Source organism: Pelophylax lessonae, assembly GCF_965119305.1.
Source record: "Pelophylax lessonae genome assembly, chromosome: 1".
Classification (NCBI taxonomy): domain Eukaryota; kingdom Metazoa; phylum Chordata; class Amphibia; order Anura; family Ranidae; genus Pelophylax; species Pelophylax lessonae.
In genome coordinates this window covers 623,761,233-623,782,982 of record NC_138768.1, presented here as the reverse complement: position 1 = coordinate 623,782,982, position 21,750 = coordinate 623,761,233, and the positions used below count along the sequence as shown (strand labels likewise).

General features: G+C 45.4%; 1 protein-coding gene across 1 annotated transcript in view; it reads right to left on the bottom strand.

Moving 5' to 3' along the window:
- Nucleotides 1-21,750, bottom strand: part of MYOZ2 (myozenin 2) — a 167,083-nt gene that overhangs the window by 86,855 nt on the left and 58,478 nt on the right. Inside the window, exon 2 of the mRNA XM_082243004.1 lies at nt 16,839-16,928. Coding sequence (XP_082099130.1) covers nt 16,839-16,928 — 90 coding nt within the window. The remainder of the gene's footprint in view (nt 1-16,838; nt 16,929-21,750) is intronic.

Below are 21,750 nucleotides of genomic sequence, written 5' to 3'. Positions count from 1 at the left end.
AGTGAATATATTTTGTTGTTATATGTACAATTACAAATGTATATATTATTTAAGGATAAAATTGAACTTCAAGTTCCAGCATGAATTCCTGAGATCTAAGGATGTGACCCCCCCCCCTAAAAGTGAAGGACTACAAGTCTCAGCATAAACCTCTTAGGTCTAAGGATCTGACTTCTTTCAAAATTGAAGGAGTACAAGTCCCAGCATAAACCCCTGGGATCTAAGAATGTGTCACGGGTTTTCATGCTGGGACCTGTAGTCCTTCACTAGTGGGATGGGGGCAGAGGTGTCCCATCCCCCAAAAGTGAAGTACTACAAGTCCCAGCCTGAACACCTCTTTGTTTGGGTCTCTGCAGTGCCCAGCTCCCTCATGACAAGCATGGTTACAGTCCATCCCTGGCGCTTAGCCTCACCTCAGAGTTTTGAGAGTTGCTCTTAACTGAGTTCTGGCAGTTCCCTTTCCTTCCCTCTGAGCATGCCATGCTTGGCGGAGAAGATGGAAGAGGTGGGTGGTGCTAAAGCACTAGGCGCGGAGCAGCGGAGGAGGAAGTAAAATCCTCCCTTGCTTTGACTGCTGGGGCCTCTGCCTCATTCTGCAATAGGGCTGGGACATGTTGTCACTGGTTGCTAGACACCAGGCCCCCTGGCCCTAGCAACCAGTGGGCACTAGAGCCAGTGGTGGAGGTGGAGCAAGCTACGAGTCTTGGCTGGCCGGGAAGAATAAGATCAGTTAATAAATCGGCACTGTCCGCAGCGGCCTTTTTTGGGGTATCAGATCGGCGGCCCAATCCGCCCCTGTTCTCTGCAGTCTTGGCTAGTGTCACTTCTGCATGGGGGGTGGTGCCGCCCCCATGTAAAATGCCACCAAATGCAAATGCCTTGTTTGCCTTGTGGTAGATACGCCCCTGTTGTTACCCTGTATGGTTGTATGGTGCATACATGTACACTCCTCCTGCCTCGTACAATATGGTGCTCCATGCCTGAACAGTTATGTGAAGAAAGGGTGATCATAACTTTTCCTATGTGTAGCCCCAATCCATGGCACTCCCTGGACTACTGCTGCATGGCCTGAGCAGTCACCAATACCCTCGCACTGCAGCTGTCATTCTCCCTGGCCACAAGTGAGGTGTGTGGTGCAACTTCACAACCAGTTAGGGGGAGAGAAACAGACACAGGCACTGTGACCCGGGTGCATTTGCAACCACAGCTGCTGGAGGAGAACCTGTCCACCATCAAGAATACAGATGACACTGTGATTGGCTGCAGTGCAACCTGAGGAAAAATGGCCACACTCCCTTGCCTGAGGACTGCTGGGAGGAGAAAAGACTTGTGGTGGAGTTAGTACCAAGAGAGATTGGACTGTTTTGCATCTCCCATGGTACTACAAGGCCCAGAGGCTGTGTGTTAGAGAGGGGAAGAAAGGGAAGCAGAAGCCAGGGGCTTGGGGCAGGCTCATGTGGGATCTGAAAGGTGACCAGAGACTAGGCTTCCATATCTGCAAGGAGGGCACCTTTGTTGGAGTGACCTAGTGGGCTAGATGAAAGGGCCACCACAGGCCTAATTACAGACTTTATAGATACTTTTATAGATACATACAGTACTTTTTGACCATTCTCCCCTGTCCACAGTAGTTTTGCTGCAGGCGGGGCAGCAGCTGCCTGCCACTTCCGGAAACCACTATGTCCACTGAACACAGCGAATCGTGGTCATGTGTTCGTTATGCCAGTGTTTCTCAACTCAGGTCCTCAGGGCACACTAACAGGCCAGATTTTAAGTATTACCTTGGGGAGATGCAGACTAGAATACTGCAATCACCGAGCAGCAAATGATATCACCTGTGATGTATTTCAGTTTTCTTGCAAACCTGGCCTGTTAGTGTGCCCTGAGGACCGGAGTTGAGAAACACTGCACTATGCAATCACATGTTCTCAGTGTCACCACAACTGTTATGAATGGGTTTCATTCATAACAATTGTGCTTGATGTAGCACCCTACAAGGTAGGTGCTAGGTAAAAGCATAATAGGCCTTGGCTGCCTAACAGCAGGGCCATGATTTTCAGCTGGGCTGTCATGTCTTCCAGGTGTGGCTGCTGGGAAGGGAATCTCCCCACTGACTCCATGAGAGGATTCTCATTGGGCAGTGGAGGAAACCCAATCAGTGGTCCATTCAGGCTTGTATCTACCCCAGAAGGCAGATTCTGTCGCAGAGGATTCTGGGAGTGGGTATAAGTTTTGAGGGGAACGCATGACACAGCGTCTTTTCCGGGAAGCAGAGTCCCAGGAGGGAGGTTACGGCTATCACTCCTTCTGTCAGAAGGAACGGGTGTCTCAGAGGGCTGCCTGAGAGTCCAGAGAGAGAGCTGAGCTGAGCTGAAGAGAGGATCGGGTGTGCCGAGGACCAATAGACATAGAGGGGTTCAGTTCCCGAAAAGCATGCCAAGTTTGTGAGTACTGTGAATTGCCCCTGAGGGTCTGCCTGAAGTGTAGAGAGGACCACTCCTGTGAAGGTCCAAGGGATCCAGGAGCCAGCTAGTGTCAAGGGAGTGCCTAGTGAGAGGACCCTGAAGTGTTAGAGGGGGTGCCTAGTGAGAGGACCCTGAATTGTTAGAGGGGGTGTCTAGTGAGAGGACCCTGAAGTGTCAGAGGGGGCGCCAGCGGTTGGGCCCTGAAGAGTTAAGTGTACAGCGGGCAGTGTACAGTGTTGAGAGTTGCAGCAGCACAAGCAGTTACAGGAGCTACCTCAGTCAGTGAAGGGCTAGAGGGAGCTGTTCACCGGACTTTTAAGCTAAACAGAGTGTCAGGAGTCAAGTGTCATACTGTCCTGGATCTTCTGAGTTAATCTGAGTATTAAAGTCGAAGTTTCAGCACAGTTCAGCAGAACAGGATCTTCAAGCGCCAGGGAGCATTGGCTGGCATTCAGCTGGCGTCAAGACAGCGCTAATAGGCATTTTTCTGTACAGTGACCCAGTTGAACCTAGTTGAGCCAGAGGAGTATCCCACTCATTCCCTTCTCCCATCCCCATTACAAAATAAACAAAGCAAACCAACGATGCCGGAATGGTCATTGTCTCAGTTCTTACACTTGGGTTTTCAACTTAAATGTGTTGGAAGTGTTTCCGATAACAATGGCAGAAACATATCAGGCCCAATGCCTAAAAATATTGCTACATTTGTATTGTGATGCTATAAAATAGTCACTAGTAATCACACAGCTGTTATGAATGATCACACCCCCCCCCCCCCCCCCGATGAAAGTATGTAAAACAGAATAGTAAAAAAAAAGTTAAAAGAAAATAAAAGTTTCAAAAATGGGTTAAAAAATAATTGGCCCCCCCTTCTACCCCCCTATCCTTCCCACCCCGCCATGCATTCCCTTCACCTTGCTTCCCTCTCCTACTTCCCTGTGTCTGATATGTGCGAAAAAGTTACTCACCATCTGTTTTGGTTTACTACACTTTCATGGTCGATGGAAAACCTCGACATTCTGCACAGTTTCTCAGAGCTCAAATTGTTTACAGGTTTAATATTGTGGTTTGTATACTGATGTTATTGCTCGCTTACTGTTTTACTTTGTATTGAGCACGTTTTCCAATAAAACTTTGATTAAAAAAAAAAAATAATTGGTTATTGAGGTATTTTTAACATTCTATCACCAGTCAATATCCCTGATCACCACCACACCAGTCATAGGGAGGTTGAGGTGGTGGTGGAAGCGGCGGTGGAGAGGGACGAGGTAGCCAACACTGCTTTTTTTTCAGTCATTTTAAATTAGGGTACACCCCAAAAGAGTTAGAAAGATCAAAAATATAACAAAAATATAATAAGGTTGGTATCCATCTCTATTCTGCACAAAGTACGGAAAAGTCCTGTGGGATCCATGCCTTGTTCATTTTAATGAACGTGAGCTTGTCCACATTGTCTCTGGACAGGCGGCTGCGCTTGTCTGTGATAACGCCCCCAGCCGTGCTAAATACACGTTCAGATAATACACTGGCTGCAGGGCACGCTAGCACCTCCAAGGCGTAAAGGGCAAGCTCAGGCCATGTGCCCAATTTGGAGACCAAGAAGTTGAAGGGGGCAGACCTGTCATTCACTACATGCAGGCGTGTGCACACATACTGCTCCACCATGTTGGTGAAATGCTGCCTCCTGCTAAGACGTTCCATATGAGCTGCTGGTGCTGCTGTTTGTTGTGGCGTGCTGACAAAGCTTTTCCACATTTCAGCCATGCTAACCCTGCCTTCTGAGGTGCTGGCGGTGCCCTGGTTGCGTTGGCGACCTCTTCCTCCTCCTCCTCTGCCTTGGCCTTGTGCTTCCACTGTGGCCCCGCTGTCAGGTGGGAATGCCAGCAGCATCGCGTCTACCAGCGTGCGCTTGTACTCGTGCATCTTGCGATCGCGCTCCAGTGAGTGAATTAAGGACGGTACGTTGTCCTTGTAACGGGGATCCAGCAGCGTGGCCACCCAGTAATCAGCACAAGTTAGAATGTGGGCAACTCGGCGGTCGTTGTGGAGACACTGCAGCATGTAATCGCTCATGTGTGCCAGACTGCCCAGAGGCAACGAAAGGCTGTCCTCTGTGGGAGGTGTATCGTCTGTGTCCTCTGTATCCCCCCAGCCACGCACCAGTGATGGCCATGAGCTGGCCTGGGTGCCACCCTGCTGTGAACATGGTTCCATCTCCTCCTCCTCATCCTCCAGAACTGTGCCCCTGCTGGACAATTGTGTACCAGGCGTTTGTGTGTGCAGGAACCCACCCTCGGTGCCACTTGTGAATGACTGCCCTGAAAGCCTTGGAAATGTTACCTCTTCATCCTCCTCCTCCTCCTCCTCATCCTGTGCCACATCCTCTTCCATCATCGCCCGAATTGTTTTTTGAAGGAGGCATAGAAGTGGGATAGTTAAGCTGACAACGGCGTCATCGGCACTGGCCATGTTGGTGGAGTACTCAAAACAGCGCAACGAGGCACACAGGTCTCGCATGGAGGCCCAGTTATTGGTGGTGAAGTGGTGCTGTTCCGCAGAGCGACTCACGCGTGCGTGCTGCAGCTGGAACTCCACTATAACCTGCTACTGCTCGCACAGTCTTTCCAGCATGTGCAAGGTGGAGTTCCACCTTGTGGGCACGTCACATATGAGGCGGTGAGCGGGAAGGCCGAAGTTACGCTGCAGCGCTGACAGGCGAGCAGCAGCAGGGTGAGAACGCCGAAAGTGTGCACAGACGGCCCGCACTTTCTGCAGCAGCTCTGACATATCGGGGTAATTTTTCAGGAACCTCTGCACCACCAAATTCAGCACATGCGCCAGGCAAGGGATGTGCGTCAAACCGGCTAGGCCCAGAGCTGCTATGAGATTTTGCCCGTTATCGCACACCACCAGGCCGGGCTTGAGGCTCGCTGGCAGCAACCACTCATTTGTCTGCTGTTCCATGCTCCTCCACAACTCCTGCGCGGTGTGTGGTTTTTCCCCCAAACAGGCAAGTTTTAAAACTGCCTGCTGTCGTTTACCCCTGGCTGTGCTGAAGTTGGTGGTGAAGGTGTTACGCTGACCGGATGAGGAGGTGGTAGAGGATGAGGAAGCGGAGTAGGAGGAGTTAGGAACAGGAGGCAAACTGAAGCACCCTGCAATCCTCGGCGGTGGAAGATGCGCCCCAAAAATTTGGAAGGTGTATCTCACACATACCGATACAGACTATGCCGCAATTTAATTCTTTTTACCCCAAAGGGTGTAGATTGAATAGCGGAATAGAAAATTTTTTATAAAACAGTGTATCTCACACGTACAGACCCAGACTAGGCCCCGATTACAATTTTTTGTACCCTAAAGGCAGGATGAGGAGTAGGAGGAGTTCGGAACAGGAGGCAAACTGAAGCACCCTGCAATCCTCAGCGGTGGAAGATGCGCCCCAAAAATTTGGAAGGTGTATCTCACACATACCGATACAGACTATGCCGCAATTTAATTTTTTTTACCCCAAAAAGGGTGTAGATTGAATAGCGGAATAGAAAATATGATATAAAAAGGTGTATCTCACACGTACAGACCCAGACTAGGCCCCGATTACAATTTTTTGTACCCTAAAGGCAGGATGAGGAGTAGGAGGAGTTCGGAACAGGAGGCAAACTGAAGCACCCTGCAATCCTCGGCGGTGGAAGATGCGCCCCAAAAATTTGGAAGGTGTATCTCACACGTACCGATACAGACTATGCTGCAATTTAATTATTTTTACCCCAAAGGGTGTAGATTGAATAGCGGAATAGAAAATATGATATAAAAAGGTGTATCTCACACGTACAGACCCAGACTAGGCCCCGATTACAATTTTTTGTACCCTAAAGGCAGGATGAGGAGTAGGAGGAGTTTGGAACAGGAGGCAAACTGAAGCACCCTGCAATCCTCGGCGGTGGAAGATGCGCCCCAAAAATTTGGAAGGTATATCTCACACGTACCGATACAGACTATGCTGTAATTTAATTTTTTTTACCCCAAAAGGGTGTAGATTGAATAGCGGAATAGAAAATATGATATAAAATTGGTGATTTTTCAATAGCACATGTGAACACAGCAGTGTCTTATGTTTTATGTCACGGTCAGCTCAGCAGCAGGCTATGAAGGGAAAAAAAAAATTCCCCTTTAACTTTGTAATTTTTAAATAGCAGATTAGTACAGACTATGCCACAATTTTTTTTTTTTTTTAACCCAAAAGGGTGTATATTGAATAGTGGAATAGAAAAAAGTATATAAAATTGAAAATCACTCAATAGCACATTGTGAACACAGCAGTGTCTTATGTCATGCTCAGCTCTGCAGCAGGCTATGAAGGGAAAAAAAAAAATTCCCCTTTAACTTTGTAATTTTTAAATAGCAGATTAGTACAGACTATGCCACAATTTTTTTTTTTTTTAACCCAAAAGGGTGTATATTGAATAGTGGAATAGAAAAAAGTATATAAAATTGAAAATCACTCAATAGCACATCTGAACACAGTAGTGTCTTATGTCACGGTCAGCTCTGCAGCAGGCTATGAAGGGAAAAAAAAAATTCCCCTTTAACTTTATAATTTTTAAATAGCAGATTAGAACAGCAATCTGTACTAAAATATAGCTGAACGCTGCACACAACAGACTGATAAAAATATATTTTTTTCTCCCTCCTCCTCCTCCTCCTCAGTGGGCTCAAGTGAGGGCAAAAAGATCATTCACTGCACCACCCCCGACACTGCAAAATCGATGTAGATCGCTAACGGACGATTGTTCTTTCCCTGCCTAATCTCTCCAGCCTGTCCCTAAAATGCTCAAATAACTTTCCCTGCCTACACTCCGACCTGTCCCTGCATTCTTTTCGGGCACAATTTTTCACTGTCTGTCCCTAATCAGCAGCCAGCATGTATAATGTGTGCTCTCTCCCTACACTACAGCAGAATGATGCACCGCGCTGTGTCTCTCGAACTTATAAAGACATGGGTCACATGCTTCAGATGGCCAATCACAGCTACTAATACATTAGTAGGCATGGCTGGGATGGCTTAAAGCACACCAGTTAAACGCTTGTTGATTGGCTGTTGAAAGCCCGCCATTAAAAGCGCGCCATTACATACAAAACAGGAAATAAAATTACCGAACACGGATTTTAAACCTGAACATACAGTAAAGTTTTCGGGTCCGTGTCCGGGTAGCAAAAATCCAATTATCCGGTACGAACCCGAATAATACAGTCCGTGTTCGCTCAACACTATTCTCCACATATTGGTTCTGAGGAAGCTACGTACTTTTTGCGAAACGCGTCAACACCTTTGGATAATATACACACCTCCAGTCCTGGATACGCACAGATAAGTACATTGGAGGAGTTTATATAGTGTTCCCAAATGGGACTGATGTATCATATTGCAATAAGTACTGTATATTGTTTTTAAATGAATTGTGAATGCAATAGATGCAATTTTTTATGAATGCGTATAATAAAGCTTTGATATTTTGAATAGTTGAGTGGGCTTGGTCTCATATGGGTGCCAGTAAAGTCCATAAGAAGCAAGGTTTTACCTTGCCTTTTTTCTATAAAGATTTACTAATCACCAAGGACATCTGTGCAGGTGTATACATACTGTATTTTTTGAGGGGTTTTCTGACAAACACTACATTTTACATTCATTTACTGCTTAAATGTATGTGTTTGGATACAAGGGTTGTATATGGTTGCTTTTTCCTGCAAGATCTCAAAACAATGTGTTGACTCCAAGAAATGCAAAGCTGATCTAACACGTTATCTTAGGCTACGTTCACATCTTGGCGTTGCTATTACAGGCGTTTTTGCAGGCGTTTTACAGGCGTTTTTACAGGCTTTTTTATGCAGGCGTTTTTAGATTGAATAGAGACCAATGGAAAACGCCTGTAATCTGCCCAAAAAGAAGCTCATGTACTTTTTTGAGCGTTGGGCGTTTTGCTCACAGCGTCAAAACGCTCAGATGTGAACAGGGGCCATTGAAATGAATAGGATTTGTCTTGTTGGGCGTTTTGAGAGCTGATCCTAGAGCAGAAAAACTCACCAAAAACGCTCCAAAATGCCTACATGTGAACGGAGCCTTAAAGCTCATCCATAAAAATCAAATAAAATTTTTAGGCACGCTTCAAATTAATGGCAAATTCAGTACATTCATTCCTTTGGATGACTAGGATTGACTGGTTACATGGTTTGACCTGAGCTGAGTTAGGAAAAATATGAGTTTGGCTGCAAGTGAGGGTGCAGGGTAGAAACACAGGTGGGGAAACCTTACTAGCAAGCTACTGTTCAGAAAAACAATGTCAAAAAGACAGGTATAATATAAAGAAACTAGCTCAAGCTAAAAAAAAAACACTGTTCCAATCTCTGGCAATCATTCATCTGGGATGCTTTTTTGTACATTCTTTTGGTACACTAATGTGAAATGTATGCAGGGGATTATGAAACCATAGCTTGTTTGGGGTTGGTCAGGGGTAATGCGCAGGTTAAGTTTCCAGGATAAATTAGCAAGGGAAAAAAACAGCCGGGTATGGATGGTGGCAAGGGACGAGATAAGAAGAGCGAGGGTGAAGTCAAAAGTCAAATAGAAGTCATTGCAGTTTGAGTTAGAGGAAATGCAAGGCCTAGCAGGGTAAATAGCAATCTAAATCTGAGATTAGTGATAACCTCATGACTAGGGGATTAAAGATGATTTGTCTCCATACTGCTCTGACCATCACTCTCCTCCTCCATTATAAATAACCACATGACCACAGGTTGGAGTTAAATGGCCATAGCAGCCTTTTATTAACAAACTGTATACATAACAGGTAAATAACACCATACCAACTACTGGGAGCCGTACCTCAGACGGGTCCCTACCAAGTATAAGTTTGCACCATCAGGGAGCCGTACCTCAGATGGGTCCCTACCAAGTATAAGTTTGCACCATCTGGGAGCCGTACCTCAGACGGGTCCCTACCAAGTATAAGTTTGCACCATCTGGGAGCCGTACCTCAGACGGGTCCCTACCAAGTATAAGTTTGCACCATCTGGGAGCCGTGCCTCAGACGGGTCCCTACCAAGTATAAGTTTGCACCATCTTGGAGCCGTACCTCAGACGGGTCCCTACCAAGTATAAGTTTGCACCATCTGGGAGCCGTACCTCAGACGGGTCCCTACCAAGTATAAGTTTGCACCATCTGGGAGCCGTACCTCAGATGGGTCCCTACCAAGTATAAGTTTGCACCATCTGGGAGCCGTACCTCAGACGGGTCCCTACCAAGTATAAGTTTGCACCATCTGGGAGCCGTACCTCAGACGGGTCCCTACCAAGTTTAGGTTTGCACCATACTTACCTACCAGGACCTTGTACCCCACTTGCTGCCATGACAAAGAACCACCCCAAAAGAAGAAAGCCTCTGTTAAAACAAAAACAAGGGCGGTGGACCGCACAACCAAAAGTCAGAAAAAACAAGAAAATGCAAGAAAATGGGAGGGAGGGTGGGAAATATTCTCCAATGCAGCTTTCCTCTGACTGAAGACTTCCTGAGGCCCCTAGCTTGACCTCTCCCTGTAGCTCCACCCTTTCCTGGCCAAAACAGGAATTAAAAGTCCCACCACTTATATTTTCTATTGTACTGGGCTGAAAACTCCTCCTTGTCCCAAACCCCTTTAACCCCTGTCATGCCGGCCCTCCGTCCAGGTCTCTTCTCTCCTTTACTCCGGGCCTCTCTTAAGAGCTAATGGTGAACTAGAGTGTGGAATTGGCTGCAATTTAAAAGGGAGACAAGACCAGTAGGAAATGTCATGTGGATTCATGCCTGTACACCATAGAGGAATTTGGGATGGTGGAAGAACCAGAGGAAGCAACACAGGGAAAACGAGTAGAAGTTAATGTGCAGTAGGATGCAGAGAGGATCACCCAAGAAAGCCATAGCAGAAGTAACTGACTGGCAAGAATCAGAAGGATGTACTAGTAAAGGCCAATCTCCAGACAACTGCTTGCTTGACCAGGTTCCAATTTCCTAATCACAATGCTAATAAATGATGACTAATTGGCTGGCTTCATGTAGTTCCCTTGAAAATGATTTTATTTAGACTTTTTCTTTAACATCAAGGATAAATCGGAATCAAAATAAAATTCTATGTTATAATTTGTATGTTTTAAGTGAACTTCAGTAATCTCTGCAATGAAAGTACAAACTAAAGTTTGCAATTAAATGCATGTAGAGGTTTTCACATTTAAGTAAAGTCCAGCTTCAGCCCAAATTTTTTTTTTGGTTTGGGATAGATGTACAAAAAGGTTGAACCAATTGTATATTGCTGTCCGTGTTTCCCTTCTTTGGAGATGTTTAATCACTTTTTATTTTATGGGTGTCAGAACAGGAATCATTAGGATACCCCCTCAAAGGAATCCAATAAAACACATTTTCTAACAGCGGAAGGTTTGGAACATTTGTCAGGATTTTATTTGCTGTATTTGTCCTCACAAAGGAGGTTTCTCCTCATTTCCTGCTTAGGTGACAGATGAGACAGAAAAAGAAGCAAGGGAAATCGCTTCAGCAGGAAAACAGGCAGTATTTAAAATGGCATCAAGCAACAAGAAAAGGAAATGTTTAAAACCCCTGTTAGTTTTTTTTTTTTTTCATCTGTGACCTACTGGGAAACATTTACTTTACTTCCTTTCAGTGTCGGGACAAGATCATCAGGTGCCCAGGGCAAAAATGCCAAACAGCGTGCCCCCCCCAGGTGGAGCAAACATGTTACGTATACATTTAACAGCGGTACACATGCTATCTCAAATGAAATATGGGGAAATGACCCTGCATCAGTGTAAGAAAAAGATGCTCCCATTGGTGGTGTCACTGGAAGGAAAAATGTCCCTGTGTCTGTTATGACACTAGTAGGAAAAAGGTTCCAAATTTAGTGGTGTGAGTCTAGAGTCCCCCTTCTTTCTTACATAAGGGTCCCATGTGCCGCACCCCCCCCCCCCCCAGAGTTTCAAATTACAGCAGAGCCTTTCAATGGGGTTCCAAAATCCCCCCTCTTTACATCAGGGTCCCTAGAGTCCTTCCTTTTTAAATCAGGATTCCCAGAGTCCTCACTTCTTACATAAGAGTCCCCAGTGTCACTATCTCTTACATTAGGGTTCACAGAGCCCCCTCCTTAAATCAGGGTCCCCAGAGCCCCCCCCTTACATCAGAGATTCCAGACCTACCCCCATTAGATCAGGGTCCCCCCTTTCATTAGGGCCCCCAGAGTTACCCCTTACATCAGAGTCCCCCTCCTTGAATTAGGGTCCCCAAAGTCCCCCCTTACATCAGGGTACCCATTGTCACCCCTTACATCAGAGACCCCCTCTGTCTTACATAAGGGTCGCAAGCTTCCCCCCTAACATCAGGGTCCCCCCTATCTTTAGGGTCCTTAGAGTCTCCCCCTTAAATCAGGGTCCCCAGAGTCCCCTTTTTACATCAGAGGCCTCCCCTTTCACAATGGTCCCCAAAGTTCCCCTTCTCCTCTTACATCAGGGCTTCCAGTGTCACCCCCCCTTACATCAGGGTCCTCCCTTCATTAGGGCCCCCTTTCTTACATCAGGGTCCTCAGTATCACCCTCCTTACATCAGGGTCCCCAAGTTCCCCACCTCACATCAGAGACCCAAAGTCCCCCTCCCTTTATATCATGGTCCCCAGAGATCCCACTTACATTATTTCAGCAGGCAGCTACAGGGCAGACAGATGGAAGCTGGGGCAATAGGACCCGGCAGGTCTGCAGGGGGAAGCTCCGTTCTCCTCCTTCTTTGAACATCAGAGCCTGGAGGCATAGCAAGCACATGATTGGTTGCTTGGATGTCTGTGTTTCAAGCAACCAACCACTAGTACTGACAGGCAATAACTGGTGGCGGTGGGCGGAGAGTGGATGCTGTCAGCTGGCATATTTATACTGTCACCTTGATCATTCTTCCAGAAGCGCATTTGTGAGGTCAAGCACTTGGAGAGAAGGCCTGGCTCGCAGTCTCAACTCTAATTCATCCCAAAGGTGTTCTATGAGGTGGAGGTCAGGACTCTGTGCAGGCCAGTCAAGTTCCTCCACCCCAAACTTGCTTATCCATTTCTTTATGGACCTTGCTTTGTGCACTGGCCCAAATCATTTGGTGGAGAGGAAATTATGGTGTGGGGTTGTTTTTCAGGAGTTGGGCTTGACCCCTTCGTTCCAGTAAAGGGAACTTTTAAGGTGTCAGCATACCAAGACATTATGGACAATTTATGCTTCCAACTTTGTAGGAACAGTTTGGAGAGGGCCCCTTCCTGTTCCAACATGACTGCTCACCAGGATGTTGGAGTTTGGAGTGGAGGAACTAGACTAGGCTGCACAGAGTCTTCAACCCAATATAACACCTTTGGGATGAATTAGAGCGGAGACTGTGAGCCAGGCCTTCTTTCCAATATATGTGCCTGACCTCACAAATGTGCTTCTGGAAGAATGGTCAAACATTCCCATAGACACACTCCTAAACCTTGTGGGCAGCTTTCCCAGAAGAGTTGAAGCTGTTATAGCTGCAAAGGGTGGGCTAACTCAAAATTGAACCCTACAGGCTAAGACTGGCATGTCATTAAAGTTCATGTGCGTGTAAAGGCAGGCGTCCCAATACTTTTGACAATATAGTGTATCTCCTCACCTACTTTTACGCTGACACCCATTGCTTTTTGTTCCTGTACAAATGGTCACCAGGAAAAGTGAATGAATCTCCCCAGTAGACACAAAAACAACAATGAAAACCTAAACAAGGATATAACCCTTCCAGACTTCATCCAAAACTTTAACATCTTACCAGTGATGGGCTTTAAGTTTGCAGCAGTGAACCCTGCCTGTTCAGTGTTCATGTACTGCCTGGGTTATTTGGCCAACTCATCTTCACAAAACTCCTGTTTATTTATTCAGTGACAAGTTCCTGCTGTTCAGGCCACACAGTGTCATTGGGTGCCAAGATGCAGACGGCATCCTCCTAACAACCACTTTCCCACTGCCTGCCAAATATGGTTGTGACTATATATGGTAAATGACATCAGCGAGCAGGGCTGGGAGCTGTCGGTTGTAATGAGGTTGTAGGAGCTAATTATCTTGGAAGATTGGCATGCTTTCTTTTAATGGGTCATCGGGAATAATTTATTGTAATTGATGATGAATCTGTATCATTCAACAAGTTTGTTGGGAACCCCCCACAATTTACAAACAGGGTCTGGTACACCATTTTATATTGTGTGTGACCGTTCTTAAAACTAAACTTTTGGCAAAAAAAAAGTTTCTATGCAGTGGGGCTGTTTTTTGTTTAGGGGATTGGAGAATGGAGATATACTTACCTAATTCTCCAATTCTCCCAACACAAGACCGATCCCTGTGGCTCCTGTTCCCAGCAGTCTAATGGTCTTGAGCAGTGGACTGTTTTTGAAGTAATCACAGCCATAGACCTGCTCTGTATGTGAGCACATCAGGAACAGTCCATCAATGGATCGTGGGAGCGTCGTTTGCAGTTGAAGAGGAGGATTGGGTAAGTATAAGCTTTCTCCAATCCCCTAGACCAGAAGTCTCCAAACTCTCTAAACAAAGGGCCTGTTTACAGTCCTTCAGACTTTAGGGGGTCAAGCTGTGGCCAGTGGAAGCAGAAAATGCCCCAGCATCAGTGGAAGTTAACAATACCTCAGGCTTGGTGGTCAATGGAGTAACATTACATTGCACCTGTGGGCAGTAAGAGGAGGAATAGTACCCTATGTTGGGTGTTAGTGGGAGGAAGGATTGCTCCATCAGTGGTGAGAGTGGAAGGAAAAGTTTACATAATTGGTGTCAGTGGATGGAAGAGTCTTTCATCATTTTTATCAGTGGGAGGAATTATGCCCCATCATTGGTATTAGTGGCAGGAATATTACTCCATCATTGGTGTTAGTAGGAGGAATAGGGTTCCATTGGTTTTATTAGTGAGAGGAATTATGCCCTATTGTTAGTGTCAGGGGAAGGAACAGTGCCCCCTCCTTAGTGTCAGTGGGAGGAATAGTGCCCCATTGTTGTTGTCAGTTACAGGAATTATGCCCACTGTTGGTATCATTGGAAGAAATGGTGCTTTACCATTGATGCCAGTGAAAGGAATAGCTCCCCATCATTAATGTTAGTGGGAGGAATAATGCCCCATCATTGATGTTGGTAGGAGGAACAATATTCCATCAGTGAAAGGAATTGTGCCCCATTGTTGGTGTCAGTGGGAAGAATTATGTTCCACCATTTATACAATTGGGAGAAATTATACCCCACTGTTTATGTCAGTGGGAGGAATAGTGCCCCAAAGGCCGGATAAAGGCAGGCAATGGGCCGACGGGCCACAATTTGGAGACCACTTCCCTAGACAAAAACTTAGAGTTGACCTGTGCAGTGTGGGTACAGCCCCACTGCATGGGAAAATGTTTCTTTTGCCTGGAGTTGAGCTTTAAAATACCAGATCCTCATCCTTTTTCAAAACCATCATTGGTTTTTATGGTGCACCATAACAAACAATGACAGTACAGTCGCCGACGTCTTTTGTATGGAATTATGGGAGAACTTGTTTTTTTTGTTGTGTGGGCGTCCTCTTCAAAATCCATACCAGAACCTCATATAGTAAATAGGTCTGGTATGGATGAAGGGAATCCCTTACCCTTGCGTTGATGTGTTTTGCCCGCCTATTATGGGCGTTATCAAAGACATAATAGGTGGGCGAAACGCGTCGACGCACTTCCAGGCAAAGGAGCATCACACGACGTCACTTCCTGGAACCACCGTGGAACGCACGCCGGCAGCATATGCGGAAGTGGGAAGACTTGTAGTGATTGCTTAAAACCAATGCTGATTACAACTATATGTTTGTGAGTAATATTCCTTTAATTTATGAAATAAAAGCACCTACGGGCTTCACTATGTCTGGCTCCTTCCCCTTCTTTTAATACTGGTCGTGGAGAAAGTGGAGAGGAGCCATTATAGATATATTCCTAGAGGCTGTTCTGGATCCATCCATCCGTCCAGGGGATATTGTCTCAGCTTAAGGCTTGTTTTTATCCTTGATTTGGTGAGTGCATCCCTATAGGGGGTTTTCTTCTTGAGAGCACCTGGGCACTTATGTGGATCACTTGAGCACCTTTTCAGCACCTTAGTTCCATTTAATGGAACCATTTTGGACTTCACTTTAATTCAATATTTTTGTGCATATGGTTGCACTATGGACAATTTATGATTGCACTTTATTTATGCACTTTAATATATATGAATTCTGTATTTATTGATCACATTATGCACTTTATTTTGTATGTACTTTTTGATTACACTATACACGGATTGATTTATTAATAATCACATCATATACATTTATATACCTGTTAGCGCTGCCTTTTGATTGATTTTAGTTTATTCTGGTCTTTTACCCAGTGGGTAGCAGCTTCAAGACATATACTTTCTATTCATATTTATTTATACTCTTTTAGCGCGGGTTTTAATAATTTAGTTTTACATGATTTTTCAGATTGTCTCCCATCGACTTCAGTGGGATTCAAATTAACACTTGCATTTCCTGAACTTCTTTATTGGTTCGGTGAATGTACCAAGGATTGAACCCAAGCACATTTGGAGCATCACTACATCTGGGAGTGAAAAGCTAAAAAAATGTTTGTCTAGAATTGGGCTGACTAGTTGTATCCCGTTCACTCAGAGAGAATGGTCTATGTGAGGTTACTGGAGCTGATAAATAGTCCTGTGCCCACCTCTCCTTCCTTGAGAGATCTATTTTAACATTCTGCTTATACCAATTACTTGTGTACTCTTTGCCCCCTATATTTTTAATCCAGTCACCTCTGTGATTAATCTATGTCTTGGTGTTCCTAAGTGTACTGCTGTGTACCCATTATATTGTCCTCTTGAACTTTGGCTCTGCTCCACTCAAGTTCTGGAATTTGTACTTGCTTCCCTTGGAAGCAGGATGTGACAGTACTGCTAATGGTAAACACAGTAGCGGATTTTGGTCCACAGATTCAAGATTTCCAGTCTGTGAAATGTGTATTAGGATTATGTCACCTACTAATCCTGAACCATGAAGACTGTTTATGGGGTGAACACTAAACACAAAGATGAAAGCCAATACCATTACAATATCCATCAGCTGTTGCTCAGCTTCATTTCGTTTCAGCAGTTGTTCCTCTGAAAATAGACCCTAAACAGACAACTACAAAGGGCTTGGCTGCCAAGAGAAGCATGATACTCGGAGAGGGTACGGGCTCAGTTAGAGACAACTTATTCAGTAGATTTCTCATAAAAGCCAATCATGAAAGTATATAAGTTGTTTGTACCAGTTCCTTGAATTTCCTTCATAATGGCTGAGGCTTGCGCCTGTCTTTCTTTCTGCAGGGCACTGTGTGATAACATTTTGTTTTCTCCCTGCAACAGAAATGGAAAAAAAGAAAATCAGGTAACTGAAAAGAAACCATAAACTTCCATCAGATATACATTTTGGTGACATAGTTCAGTAACCTGCAGAAATCAATCAAATTCTGGATTACTGCTGTCAGATTGGATAAAGCAAACTTGTCGCGATTTTGAAATATGTAGTTGTAGCACCTTCCTAGCTAGGTGCTAGGATAGTTAAATAGCTGTTAGACTATGTTTTGATAGACAAATTTATGGCGCTTTTCCACTGCATGGAACCGTACCGGTTCGGCACGCTTTTGTGCTTTTCCACTGCTGGTACCGCATGGTATAGGGTCGGAACGGTTCGGTACGGTACGGTATAGGTTTGCTCTTCCACTGCATGGAACCGAACGGTACGGTACGGTACGGCTCTGAAAAAACAGTACCTACTCGATTGTGGTTCCAACAGGTACCAAACTGGTACCATATCCCACAATCCTTTGCATGCAGTCACTACTAGCCACTGATTGGTCAGAGAATCCCACCCACCCTGTTGTTATCCCACCCACTTAACTTTAGTACTACTTTAGTGGAAAAGCAAACCTATACCGTACCGTACCGAACCGTTCCGACACTATACCATGCGGTACCAGCAGTGGAAAAGCAAACCGGGCCAAGCAGGGCCGAGTAGAGCCGAGCCGGTACGAGCCGGTACTTGCAGTGGAAAAGTGCCATTAGTTGCCACACTGTAGGCAGTGTGGCTGCAATTATTTAGTAGTGTCAGAACTATTGTGAAAAAATAGATACACGTTTCCAACATTGAACTGATGAAAATATATCTCTAAGACTGAATAAGCCCCAGAGGAAGGGTCAATTTAAAGTGTTACTAAAGTATTTTTTTATTATTAAAATAACACACGTTATACTTACCTGCTCTGTGCAGTGGTATTGCACAGAGTGGCCCGATCCTCCTCTTCTCGGGTTTCCGGCGGCAATCTTGGCTCCTTCTATTCTTTTTAGCACTACCATAGCCAGTCGCTGGCTATGGGGAGAGCGTAGTCTGCACACCACCGACCTGTGTGTCCAAGGAGCTGTGCTCCATAGACTTACATAGTGGGACTTAGGCCCTCCCCCCACTTCCTCTTCACTGCATCTGATTGACAGCAGCAAGAGCCAATGACTCCTGCTGCTGCTCACATGCTGTGTAAAGTAGGGTAACCAGATGTCCTTGATTTCTGGGGACAGTCAATGGACTGAGGACACTGTCCCTGGACCAAGTCTGTCCCCAGTTCTTGTCCCCGGATTGGCTTTGAACAGGGGCCGGTCAATTTCAAAGACAGTCAGTGCATAATAAAAATAAAAATTCTGAATTACACGCCCCCTGTTTCACTTCTCCTACTAGCTTTAGGAGGGTGTCATTTTTCCATTGTCTGTGCCACTTTCTGATGATCATGTGCTGGTCAGAGCGGAGTTGTTCTTCTGCCTTGGCTCAAGTCCCGGCCAGCCTACTGCCTATTTCCTTGCTTTCCCCAGCAGAGTGATCTTCCTCTGCTCCCTGCGCAGTAGTAGCCAGGGCCCGGAGAGTGAGATTTGAGAGGTGGTGAGGCGGGCATTGGCAGGCAGAGAGAGGCAGCTGAGCTCAGCTGACAGTGTTCAGCAAAAGCGGATCTGACCATGGAGCTATAACACAGGTGTGCTTTGGGGGTGTGTGAATAGACTATATTGCACTGTGTCTGTCTCTCTGGCATAATGGATGGTATGATAACAGGCAGCAGGCACTCTATCATGCCTCTGGCTGGAAATGCACTGTCACAGTGTGTCACGTGACTTATTGTTTATAAGTTAACAAAATCAGCACTCATATGAAAGTAAAGATGAATCGGTGCTATATTCATAAACTAAGATAATGATGAGTGTCCCGCTAAGGGGAGGAGTAACTAAAAAGGGGGTCCCAGTAGTTAAATGTATCTTCCAGCAAAATGGTGAATCACAGTATTGAAAAAAAAAATATGATCAAGTTGTGTGCTAATATATATATATATATAAATAAACATCAAAAATTCATATTGTAGACAATAAATATATCTGTGATATATATAAAAATGGTGATAAGTATCATGTGCAAGAAACAAGTGCAAATCAGCAGTAATAAAGTGCACTAGTGACAATAAATATTAAATAATTATTGCGTGATCAAAAAGTGATATCAACATATAGAAGTGCTGTGTTTAAAAACAGTCAATTTCATAAATAGTGCAAATGTGCCAAAAGTAATGATTCCATGGATGTGGTATGAGTGACCCCAGGTACACTCAGCTTCAAGGTGATCGTCAGTGCGGTACAATTTCACAGTGGATCCCGGTGCTAATAAGAAATGGCCGCTCACCTTAACAAAAATATAAACAGGCGTAATGGACAGAGTGTGTCTCCTGACAACTCTCAATCTCAGGCACTCAGAGAGATAGATATCCTGCTCTCCTGTTCGGACTTGTTTACACAGCGGAAGCGTTGTGGATTAGCCCCATGAGAATACAGAAGAATGGTTCAATTTCTTCTTCTTGCATAGATTGTTCATTTAGCGGGAGCTGAGAAACCACATCATTTTCAGTACTACAGCAGTGCTCCACATAGGCGGTTATGTGGTTTCTCAGCTCCTGCACAACCCGCTAAATGAACAATCTATGCAAGAAGAAGAAATTGAACCATTCTTCTGTATTCTCATGGGGCTAATCCACAACGCTTCCGCTGTGTAAATAAGTCCGAACAGGAGAGCAGGATATCTATCTCTCTGAGTGCCTGAGATTGAGAGTTGTCAGGAGACACACTCTGTCCATTACGCCTGTTTATATTTTTGTGAAGGTGAGCGGCCATTTCTTATTAGTACCGGGATCCACTGTGAAATTGTACCGCACTGACGATCACCTTGAAGCTGAGTGTACCTGGGGTCACTCATACCACATCCATGGAATCGTTACTTTTGGCACATTTGCACTATTTATTACAGTTGTGTTCAAAATTATTCAACCCCCCAATGCTGTAAAGGGTTTTAGGGAATTTAGTGTACATTTGTAATTGTATTCAGAATGAAATCCTACAAGGACTTTTTAAAGAACCATATGCAACTAAAATAACATCATTTGGTTTTGTAATACAGTAGTAAATGTTTCTTTTGTGAATTCTTCATTGACACAATTATTCAACCCCTTAAAGACTACCACTCTAAAGAACAGAGGTTCATTGAAGTGTTTTCAATCAGGTATTGAAAACACCTGTGGATGTCAGGGAGCAGCAATAAAGCCTAATAAGCACCAATTAAGCAGCTTTAAAATGACTGTGATACTCAGCTCCTTCTAGACATTTACTGGTGTGGTTACAAACATGGTGAAGTCAAGAGAATGGTCCAGGAAGACAAGAGAAGAGGTGATTACTCTTCACAGGAAGGGCAATGGCTATAAGAAGATTGCAAAGATGTTAAACATACCAACAGACACCATAGGAAGCATCATTCGCAAATTCAAGGCAAAGGGCACTGTTGAAACGCTACCTGGTCGTGGCAGAAAGAAGATGCTGACTTCGACTGCTGTGCGCTACCTGAAGCGTAGAGTGGAGAAAAGTCCCCGTGTGACTGCTGAGGAACTGAGAAAAGATTTGTCAGATGTGGGTACTGAAGTTTCTGCTCAGACAATACGGCGCACACTGCGTAATGAAGGCATCCATGCCAGAACTCCCAGGTGCACCCCCTTGCTGTCTCCAAAGAATAAGAAGAGTCGACTGCAGTATGCCAAAAGTCATGTGGACAAACCACAGAAGTTTTTGGATAGTGTTCTGTGGACTGATGAAACAAAATTAGAACTGTTTGGGCCCATGGATCAACGCTATGTTTGGAGGAGGAAGAACAAGGCCTATGAAGAAAAGAACACTTTGCCTACTGTGAAGCATGGCGGGGGGTCAATCATGCTTTGGGGCTGTTTTGCTTCTGCAGGTACAGGGAAGCTTCAGCGTGTGTAAGGTACCATGAATTCTCTTCAGTACCAGGAGATATTGGATGACAATGTGATGCAGTCCGTCACAAACCTGAGGCTTGGGAGACGTTGGACCTTTCAACAGGACAATGATCCCAAGCATACCTCCAAGTCCACTAGAGCATGGTTGCAGATTAAAGGCTGGAACATTTTGGAGTGGCCATCACAGTCACCAGACTTAAATCTAATTGAGAATCTCTGGTGGGACTTAAAGAAAGCAGTTGCAGTGCACAAGCCTAAGAATGTGACTGAACTGGAGGCTTTTGCCCATGACGAATGGGCGAAGATACCCGTAGATCGCTGCAAGACACTTGTGTCAAGCTATGCTTCACGTTTAACCACTTCCATACCGAGTCATAGTAATATGACGTCGGCATGGTGGTTGTACGGATCCGGGCGGGCGTCATATGACGTCCGCCCGCTCTAGCTGCTACTGCGCGCCCCCGGGGGCGCGCAGCGCGGCGATCGGGGGTGAGGCTCGTCCCTCGGACATAGCCCATCCCTGATCAAGGTAAACAGCCAATAGAAATTGGCTGTTTACCACGTGATCGGCTGTGTCAATCACAGCCGATCACATGAGCGGCTCCAGCACGAGCCGCTCGTTCTCTCTGCAATGCGCGCCCCCGGGGGCGCGCAGAGCAGCGATCGGGGACGAGGCTCGTCCCTCGGACAGAGTCGATCCCCGATCTAGGTAAAGAGCCAATGAAATTGGCTCTTTACCACGTGACCGACTGTGTCCAATCACAGCCGGTCACAAATGTCAACAGAGAACACGGTAACAAGCTGTCACCGTGTTCTCCTCCTCACACACTGATCCTGTGTGAGGAAGAGA